The following is a 10,622-nucleotide window of genomic DNA, read 5'->3' on the forward strand; positions in this document are numbered from 1 at the left end:
ATGAACCAATCCTGCTACCATATTTCAAAACTCTCCTAAGCTGCCGTGTTAACAAGGCAGGGGGTGCATAATTGTGTTTCCCGATTTGCAGGTCTCAATACATACAACGCTTCCTCGTAGGAAATCAGAGAAGTGATCATTTATGATGGCTATTTTATAAACAGGTAAAACCCCAGAGATCGGAACACTTTCGCAGTGTGAAAATGTCCTTTCTCTTGACATTTAGTTTAATAAGCCACTTGACAAATACATTGACTTGTGTATACTTCATAAAACACAATCCCACACAGAAGTAAAACTTTTTTTTATTAACCCTTTTTCAAAGACGATTTTGAAACGATATTCCCAGGTGAAAAGGGGGGCAAATGCTTCAAAATTATTCTTTACTTCAAAAGAGAACCCCTTTGAGTAATCTAGTTTGATCACTCCTGTGAAAACCAACATTACAATGGACCTGCCTCAACACTCAAACTGGTTTAAAGAAAATCATCTAGAAAATAATTTTACTAACAAAACAAAGAGGGTTAACGTTGCATTGTACAAGCATAAGAAAGCATTTCAGTTCATCATAATCAACAAGAACAGCACAAGTTTTATTACAATTTACAGTGGCAAAGTTTTCCAAAACAGACTGTAGCCCTTGCAAAAAAGACCCTTGAATTACAGCAGGCGTTTTTAACACAATGCAGGACACAGCCCCCTTGAAATGTGTTTGAAGGGTTTTGAAACGAACCTCCAGTTCAGAGTGTAGATATGAGACTTGAAATACTCAACACACAACCAGCCCTACAAGAGCAGTGGTATTTGGTTACTGTGGTTCAACAAACAACAAAAGCAGCGTCCGCAGCGCGAGGTCTCGTCTGCAGAGTGTGTTCCCCCTGCAGAGGTGCTTGTGGAATCGACCCATCCCTGACCGCTCCTGCACCACAATTCAAAAGTATTGACAAAACTGCAAAGCCATCCAGCTGAAAGAATATATCATTGGGAGATTTGTTTAAGTTTAAATATTACTGCTCCCTTGGCTTCTGGATCTGTAGGTAAATCTCTCAAGTACACAGCTTGCTCTGTATTTAAACAGGCACTCGCATGACCAGGTCGATCCAGTACAGGGGAAAAGAAAGTTCAAATTCAGGTACTGATTGATTTATTTATTTTTCCCACAGTGAAGAAAATCCTCCTCTCCACCCATCACCCAGGATTTCAACATCCCCTTTCCCACTCCCCTAACAAAAGCACACCTGCCATTGGTGGGAGGTTCTTCTCAACAGCCAGACAATTGCGTGGAAGATGATCCAAGCGCTTTTTCAATGGCCAGCGAATGATGGGAGCAGGTAACCCCTGCACCTTGGGATTGGGTGAAATGTTTCAACCAGTCACTTTCTTATTGGTTCATAAATATTTCCAAAATTAACATAATGCCCTGTTTTTGTTTTTTTGTTTTGTTTTTAATGTGCAAAATCTTGAACCGCAGCGACACACACGATGAAATAATAAAAGTTCCAGTGCAGTGGCTGCTCAGAGAAAGATAACGCAGGGCGAGTCTAAAACACCAGACTCACGTGGCACAAAATCTTCTTCAGAACAAGACCATCTGCCCCCTGCTTTCAGTGCCCACTCTAACAGCTCGCACTGTGTGTAATGCGAACACGAACTACGAGAGCCTTCCGTCAAGGATGCCACCCTGCAGTGCCAGCAGGCTGGCGGTATAATTAAAAGGCACCTAGAGGCTACAGACAGTTTTTAGTTTTTTTTTTTTTCAAAGTGTAAAATTACGCGTCAAAGGTCAATGTGTTCAGGCTCTTGCTGGCAGTCCTTACAGCCTCTCGGATATCAAGCCATCCAAGCCTCTTCCAGACACAGGCAGCTGTGACCTGAAAACACTTCAGACAGGCACAGCGGATCCTTTAATAAACCGTGCTCACTGGAGCGGCTACACACAGCCTTTGCATGTGCTTCCCTGTCCTATTTCACAGCCCTTAAGTCATTTCAGCAACCCATAAGTGAACCATTAGTAAGGAACGAATTTCAATCTTCACTTCATACCACTAAAAACAGCAGTATAGCTTGCCACCCCCACAGCCAGGGCATCGGCCAGAGGGCTCTGTATAAAAGTGGTACTCTAGGACTGTAATAAAAAACATTAATCAACTCAGTTTGAAAGTGCTTTACTTTCAGAATCAGTACAAAAAAAACCGAAAAAAAAACAGTTTTGTATTCCGACCAACCTAATGGAAAGCGTTTGACACAAGGCACTGTGCCTGCAGGGTTGAGAGGATCAGTGCATGGGCTGGGTTTGCATTGCTAGAGGAGTTTAGACTGCGAGAGGTGTGGTCCTCTCTCCCTAAACCTTCCTCTGAATTATTACTGTAACCTCTCCAAGCAGCGGCTCCAGGCTTTGTTTAAACCACTGTCTGAATATTTAATCTTAATCTGCACTGTAAAAATAACTCGCGCCCTTCCAGAATTTAGTCAGACCGCCTACAGGCAGTCTGTCAAATCGAGATGTTGCATCTTGAGAGCTGATCTGTTTAAAAGTTTATATAATAAACACTAACTTCACTACACACGTAGGTCTTATTAGGTTAACGGCTAAAACAAAAAACACACGGCCCTCTCGGACCCTGGGTCAGTTTGAAGAGCGTTGCACGGGTTTCCCCTTGTGTCTCCAGACACTTTCGAACTTCTACGCCAGATCAAGAGCGGTCTGAGCCAGTCCTGGAGGCTCACAGCTAAATCAACAGATTAAAATAACAAAAGCATTCGTGTGAAGACATTCAAACTGGAAGTGGGTACTCAAGAGGAATCTGGAGGGCACAGGTACTGCTGTCGACGGGAAACGAAACCCAAGATCAGGTACCACCCTTTGAGTTCGATTTTTTAAATGCGATTGCTGACAATCTTTGTGTTTTGTGTGTGTGTGTGTGTTTATAGTGCTGAACAGTTATAAAAAAACAAAAATAAAAAAAAGAACCGTATGAAGACATAAACCACATCCCTGTACTACTTCAAAAAAATATTTCAAACTTTAAAAAAAACTTTCAAAAGCAGGAGTATTTACTTCAGCCCCAGCTCTCATGTGTACAGTCCCTCTGGAGTACAGAATAGGGTAATCTATACTATGTGGGAGTCATTGCAGAGTCCTCACAAGCACAAACTTATGACTTTGAGTGACTCGGAATGCCTTGAACACTGTTGTTAAAAAAAAAAAAAAAAAAAAAAAAAGGGAATCTAGTGAATGTATTCTATAGAACTGAATCCACTCCAGTACTTGCACGGTGAAGGCAGCGGGGGTGGGGGGGTGGTGTCACAGCAATGCCGAGCCCCTGATGATTGCTATCCCAGTCTGGCTTGCTTGTCTGGTCAGTCCACCGTGCAGGCAGGCAGGCCGCTGGGGTCCACAGGAAAGGGAAGGGAAAGTCAGGAGCAGCTGCCACGTGAGGCCCTGCCTCTCCAGCAAACAACAACAGTAAAATCAACAACAAAATCATCAAGGGCAACGTCGGTCTTCTACTTCAAAGTGTTCCGTCCAAACCAGCGAGCAGCCACACTCCCCCCAGGGCTGGGCCAGCGAGGAGGGGGCGAGGCAGGAGGCACCGAGCCCTGGACACAACCAAGAGGAGGAGCTTACAGTTAGTTATTCATGCGTTTAAAGAACAGGATTCTTTTTTTTTTTAAGATACATAGTTTCAGTATAGTTCAGATTATTTTGTAGGTTTATGTATTTTTAAAAATATTCTGGGTGTACAGAACTACACCCCAAAAGATTTGGGGCGGTACATACAATACACCTCTCTGGCGAGACATGAAAGGAAAACACCCATTCAGAGTTAGAAGTGCAATGCTGTTGTGTTGTTTTTCTGTTAACAGCAGCTTTGCGAGCGCGTGCCGCTGTGCAGCCGGTACTCACACGCTCACATCACGGTGCAGGACACCCCCATGCAGCCCTGCTTGCGGTCCTCGCTGCTGTTCAGCTTCTTCATGCGGTACTGCTGGATCTCCCGCACCAGAGTGTAGAATGCGTCCTCCACGCCCTGCACACAACCAAGAGAAGCACAACTGAGTGAACCACCTCCCCCCACTGTATGGCAGCTGTGAAAGCACCACAATCACATTTTACAGAACACTTGTATCAATACAAGAACTACATGTAGAAATAACTTATTAAAACACCCCCAATTACACACACATATATATATATATACACACACACACAAACACATTATAACTTACACACACATATATATATATATATACACACACACACACATATATATATAGTTACAACACCACACACACACACACATACACACACACACACATATATATATATAGTTACACACACACACACACACACACATATATATATATAGTTACACACACACACACACACACACACACACACACACACACACACACACACACACACACACACACACACACACACACACACACACACACACACACATATATATATATATACACACACACACACACACACACACACACACACACACACCCTAATGGGGTAAACAAAAAAGTACACCTTGGAAGTAAGCAAAATGGTAACCCGAGCAAAGGGAAGAAGCAATTATGGTACAGGGGCTGGATCTCAAACAGAGACCCAGCCTTCGAGTGCGAAGCGCGCAGTCAGCAGCCTCGCAGACACACATGGCCAAGGTGCATTTCACTGCCCATCCTTAGGGAAGCAGACACAGCTGGACTGACTGTCTGGAACGACAGGCTCCCTGCTGTTCTCACCTGTCTCGTCTTTGCCGACGTCTCCACGAACTCGATCCCGTAACTCCTGGCGAGTTCCTGAGCCTGCTTTGTGTCCACCGTCCGCGTCGGCAAGTCACACTTATTCCCCACCAGCACCATCGGGACATCGTCTGCGTCCTTCACCCGCTTGATCTGTTCTCTGCAGGAAGGGAGGGGGCAGTCTTAGCATCCCTCACTACACTTCAATCGTCAAAACGTTTACTCCGTCTTTAGCTGCCAAAGACACTCGTCAAGGGCTCTCTGAAGTTGTGTGTATGTGCAGATCAGAGTTAATTTAATATAACTGCTTCCTTGGAAGAGGGGTCCAATGAAGCACCAGAGCACACAGCAGTAAAGGAACTGCAGCTAGAAAACTCTTTCCAGCTGCTGCCCACTCACCTGTACAGGTGGATGTCTGCGAAGGACTTGCTGTTGTTGATGGCAAAGACGCAGAGGAAGCCCTCTCCTGTCCTCATGTACTGGTCCCGCATGGCACTGTACTCCTCCTGTCCAGCTGTGTCCAGGATGTCCAACAAACACGTCTCGCCGTCAATCACCACCTGCTTTCTGTATGAGTCCTGACACACACACACACAGCACAGAGAGAGGGTTACCAGATATTCTTTTAAAAGTGGAGCACAGACAGAAAGATAGTAGAATGGTGTGCCAGGGCTTGACTTGCAGACTGGCACACCCCGCAGCACCTCACAGGCACCTACCTCAATGGTTGGATCATATTCATCTACAAAGTGGTTCTGAATCAGCTGGATTGTCAGGGCGCTTTTACCCACACCACCAGCTCCCACCACCACCAGTTTATACTCTGTCATTTCACACAGAAGAGTCCTACAGAAAAAAACAAACACACACAAATAAGAATCAAACACTGCAGCTAACAGAAGCTCCTATACCTGTATTGTAACCACAAACTCCTGTACGAACAGCGTGCTAACTGAACAAAGACGTGAACCACGCACAGGACGCCACGCGAGTTCACTGCCGCACTGGAACTCTGTCACTGACTGAGGCAATCACCCCAGCCTGATGAAGCCACTGGCATCTACTGTGTGCACCGCAAGGGTGTGGGGGGCCTGCAGCAATCGACCGTTTCATCAGCACATTATTTTTTCACCCTCTTTTCCCGTTTGCTTTTCTTTAGTGCTGTGACCGTCGCCTGAGAAATGAAGACAGGCACTGAAGTAACCAGCTCTTCAGCAGAATTACCTTGGCTTCTGCACAGAGCGCGATTAGTATTGCAGATCTGCAGCGTTTCATATTTATACACAATTAAAAAAGAGAGAAATGAAATGCTCAAGAGGTGGGTGGGGTGGTGGTCCTCCTATTTCTACTTGAATTTATAACGTAATCACGTAGCTAATCAAATAATTCCATCAATCATTTTCACTTCAATTAGCTACCAAGAAACACATGCGGAAATGTTACATTTTAAAACAGGATTCCTGGTACTACTTCAGGTCAAGGAAGCTCTCGTTTCTCTACGTCGATTGGTTATTGACATGACCCAGGAAGTGCAAGCCCATCTAAAAGCAGGGCTTGCAAACAGAGACTTCTTTAAGCTAGTGTAGTGCCAGATCTCGGGATTGCAAATGAAAATACAGGTTTGCTATGAAATGCGTGTCTTTCAAAACTGCACATTTCAGACCTTTACAATCCATTGATGAGAGAAGAAATGACTTTCAGGACTGAAGCACACAAGCAAAAGGATTTCAGTTAACTTGCTTAAAAGACTAAAAAATAAATCTTACAATTAGCAAAACAATCAGTTGAGTGCTTGCATTAAAAGGCAAAGCAATGCAGAGCCGTAAATAACTGCGCAGAATTGAAGCGAGAGAGCAAGCACTTTCTTGCTGCAGTCTGTGTGGAGCACAGCAGAGTCGTGGTTGTAGCTGAAGCCCAGCTCCGTATTATGCTACAGCATTAAAATCTATTTAAGGACAGTCACGCTGTGTGAAACACAGTCTCTTGCAATGAGCCGCAGTGAATGTCAAAGTTCCCCCCGGTTTCAGCAGGGTCAGGGCAGATGAGAGGGGGAAAAGCCGGAGGTGTGAAGCCAAGACTACATGCTTCCCTCTCGCACTGCTAATATCAGATTGCAAACATGAGCAAGTGGAGAGCAGTGCACAGCCAGCCCTGCCGCTGACTCTGCAGTTCTGCCATGGGGAGCACCCTTCTCCACACACACACACACACACACACACAGGCGGGGCTCTGGCACTCTCCATGGGGAGCACACCCCCCTCCACACACACACACACACACACACACAGGTGGGGCTCTGGCACTCTCCATGGGGAGCACACCCCCCTCCACACACACACACACACACACACACACACACACACACACACACACAGGTGGGGCTCTGGCACTCTCCATGGGGAGCACACCCCCCACCCCCACACACACACACACACACACAGGTGGGGCTCTGGCACTCTCCATGGGGAGCACACCCCCCTCCACACACACACACACACACACACACACACACACACACACACCACCCCGAGACCGTCTCCATTGGTACCCCTCCACACCCCCCTCCACACACACACACACACACACAAACACACAGACACACACACAGGCGGGGCTCTGGCACTCTCCATGGGGAGCACACCCCCCTCCACACACACACACACACACACACAGGCAGGGAGGGCTACTATCAAACACAATGAGGTCTGTTCTAATGATCCATGTCTGTAGTTCTTAACCCGGGCTGTAGGAACACAGAAAGCTATTTGTTTTTTTCTCCTCCGTTTGCTTAGCCGGGGGGAAGCTCTTTTTCAATACCGCCATGATTTGGATCAAACAGGGGCATCCATTCTTGGTATAAAACTTAAAATCAGAACACAAACGCTCCCAGAGGGGCAGGCAGCACCTCTTAATTAATGGCGACATTATTATTATTATTATTATTTAGTCATTTAGCATTGATCTTCAGTGCTGACAGTTTGTTTTTATCACCCCACAGTATCTGTGCAGGATGCCCAAGTGAATTTACTTTTAAGACACACTGTACTAAGCTTACATTATCCACTCAGCCAGCATCTATAATTCATGGCATTGCTGTACACAGTTGTGAACATGGTATGGATATCCTTCACATCAGCAGCACGTTGACACAGATACTTATGAAACAGCACACCCGAAACCTGGCCTCCCATTCCTTTCACCTCTGGAGGCCTGGGTTTAAATCTGGCTGCTCAGGTCCCCAGGCAGAGGGCATCAGTCACGCAATTCAGCACAACTGTCAGCCTCTGCTTGCAAGAACCCCAGGACTGAAGGAGTGCAAGTCAGGACTGAGGTTAGAGTCAAGAGGGGAAAACTGCATGGCTACAAACTGCAATCTATATTAAATGTGAACTGCAGACAAAGGATTATAGAAAATTAATGTGTGATTTTCTGGCTGGGCTCAGAGTCACACACAGTGAGTCAGTGGCTGAGCTGGGGCTGAACCTGGAACCTCCTGGTAACAAGCCCCCTTTTCTTTAAACACTCAACCACCAAGCCTGGCTGCACAGCATATCTGTCTGCGCATGCTGCTGCAGCTGCGCAACTTTCCAAACAAGACCATTGCACTGCCTGGGCTGCATGTCAGCATCTATGCATAGCTCATTTGTTTAACACTACCTACAGAACAATAGCACTGAAAGTAATGCAACATCTCATTGACAATGGCAACGTATTGCAGATCCCATCACAAAACAGCAGTCCTTTCACCGTCAGCCAGAGGGTTAGAATGGAGTCAATGAACAGTCCACCTGGTGGGTGGGGGAGGAAAAAAAAGGAAAAAGAAGGGCACCCTCTTTTGGAAGCACACAGGGAGAGAGAGATTACAAAACAAACTGACCAAGCAACTGTAGTTGGAAATGAAACGATGCTTTCAATACTTAACAAAACGTAATCAGAACGAGGCTCGGATGCTATGCCTGGACATTGCAGGGTTTTATATATATATATAGCAGAACGGACTGCATGCACTGAGGCAATCATGAAGAGCAGAGGATCCAGACTCTGCACTGAGGCGATCATGAAGAGGAGAGGATCCAGACTCTGCACTGAGGCGATCATGAAGAGGAGAGGATCCAGACTCTGCACTGAGGCGATCATGAAGAGGAGAGGATCCAGACTCTGCACTGAGGCGATCATGAAGAGGAGAGGATCCAGACTCTGCACTGAGGCGATCATGAAGAGCAGAGGATCCAGACTCTGCACTGAGACGATCATGACGAGCAGAGGATCCAGACTCTGCACTGAGGCGATCATGAAGAGGAGAGGATCCACACTCTGCACTGAGGCGATCATGAAGAGGAGAGGATCCAGACTCTGCTTGTTAAACTCTCAATGCACACTAACAGGGCATTACATTCATGAAGAGGAGAGGATCCAGACTCTGCTTGTTAAACTCTCAATAAACACATTCATGTTGCAATGGTTTTGTTGTAAGGTTTTGACTTCCCACTTCTAATACATTTTCTTCACTTTGAAAAGTTTCCAAAAGTAACTTGAAATGTTACTTGTTTTAACAAGTTGTTGTTTTTTTTCAATATCTTCTTCTGATTGCATGTTGTATGAAACAGTCCTAAAACTGGGGTCAAACTTTAATTGATTAATTAATGAGGTAACGCGACATCACGAACAGAACGATTCCTTATTGCAAACGCGGTCCCAATTACTGGCAGCACAGAATGCCTTCTGATGAACTGCAGGTGACTGCTTAAGATATTAAGATTATTATTAATAGTAGAACATGGAGTATATTAGTTTCACTTTGCCATCAAGCGTTCATTGAAACACTGACTCGGAAAACACAAAGTGACTCAGCCCGGCCACGACCTGAAATATCTGCTCACATGAACAGTGCCGAGCGGTGCATTGGTCTTTGTAGTACTGCAGTTTTACATGAAATGGGTGCTCTTCCTGTATCAGAAAGCACCAGAAATACGCGAATTAAACGCACGGCTACCCATTCGCCTTTTAATAACACCGTGAGCGCCTCGTCCAGATGCTGTCCCGCACAAACCGCTCCTATTAAACAGTGATATTGAACCGAAACACCAGCAGACCGTCCGAGACCCCGAACAGCAGCTAGCCTGGAGACCGGCGGCACGGCGTGTGACGCCTTAGCGCTACATGCATTCAGATTTATTATCTATTTGTTAATTTAACGCCACGGAGCTGAAAGGTTAAGCGGAATAATTGTTAAATGCTGCTCACCTTTTGCAGCGCGTTCTGCAATATCACCTGTTGAAAACCAAAAGAAAAACAGAGAGAGAGAGAGAGAGAGAGAGCTCCTAACTCCGGTTCAACGTTAGATATTCACACCAGTAAACTGACATGTTGTTTTACTGAATTACTGAAAACAAAGAGAGTTTAAATTTTTCTAACGAGTTTCGCTGTAATGAAACTTCCGGTCTCTCCACACCCAGCTCTGGCATCACCACGGAAACGAGGACCCCTCGGCTATAGCTGCCCGCCACTCCCGCCTCTCCGCGGGGGGAGGACGACAAACAAACTAAATCACACAGCGAATATTAAAATGTTATTTTTTTTCTTGGTGGTTATGAAATAGCTATGTCAAAATGCAAGAAGTAATTCTGAATATTGGTCAGGCGTCAATGTCTCTCTTGGTACGGGCGGCTGAACAGGGTGAATTGTGGGACTTGTCGTTTTTTCACACGCGTGTTGTAGTTTTTACAGTCGCTAGTGACGGGGCTGGGGATACCCGTGCATCTCGCTGTCGTGGAGGGTGCCCTGTTGTGCATGGTTTGTTTTTTATGTATATGTGTTTTTAGCAGTTGTTTTTGCGTGCCCCTGTGGGAGGTGATGGCGTGAAC

The 10,622-nt window shown here is 45.7% G+C and overlaps 1 protein-coding gene across 1 annotated transcript; it reads right to left on the reverse strand.

Moving 5' to 3' along the window:
• Positions 1–289: 289 nt before the first annotated feature.
• LOC121300074 (GTPase NRas) lies at positions 290–10,215 on the reverse strand. Its single transcript, XM_041228456.1, has 6 exons — positions 10,003–10,215; positions 5,478–5,604; positions 5,158–5,336; positions 4,759–4,918; positions 3,908–4,031; positions 290–3,600 (listed from the first exon to the last, which is right to left on the reverse strand). The coding sequence occupies exons 2-5, from the start codon at positions 5,586–5,588 to the stop codon at positions 3,912–3,914; spliced, it is 570 nt and encodes a 189-aa protein (XP_041084390.1). The 5' UTR covers positions 5,589–5,604; positions 10,003–10,215; the 3' UTR covers positions 290–3,600; positions 3,908–3,911.
• Between the last annotated feature and the right edge of the window lie 407 nt (positions 10,216–10,622).

Source organism: Polyodon spathula, chromosome 25, assembly GCF_017654505.1.
Source record: "Polyodon spathula isolate WHYD16114869_AA chromosome 25, ASM1765450v1, whole genome shotgun sequence".
NCBI lineage: Eukaryota > Metazoa > Chordata > Actinopteri > Acipenseriformes > Polyodontidae > Polyodon > Polyodon spathula.

What these genes read in the sequence shown, in the direction of transcription:
- LOC121300074 (XM_041228456.1), bottom strand. Translation starts at nt 5,588, where the DNA reads ATGACAGAGTATAAACTGGTGGTGGTGGGAGCTGGTGGTGTGGGTAAA. An exon ending in GCAGACATCCACCTGTACAG is followed by an intron (nt 4,919 to 5,157) that starts GTGAGTGGGCAG and finishes CCCTTCCTGCAG; the next exon opens with AGAACAGATCAAGCGGGTGA. An exon ending in CGTCGGCAAAGACGAGACAG is followed by an intron (nt 4,032 to 4,758) that starts GTGAGAACAGCA and finishes GGTTGTGTGCAG; the next exon opens with GGCGTGGAGGACGCATTCTA.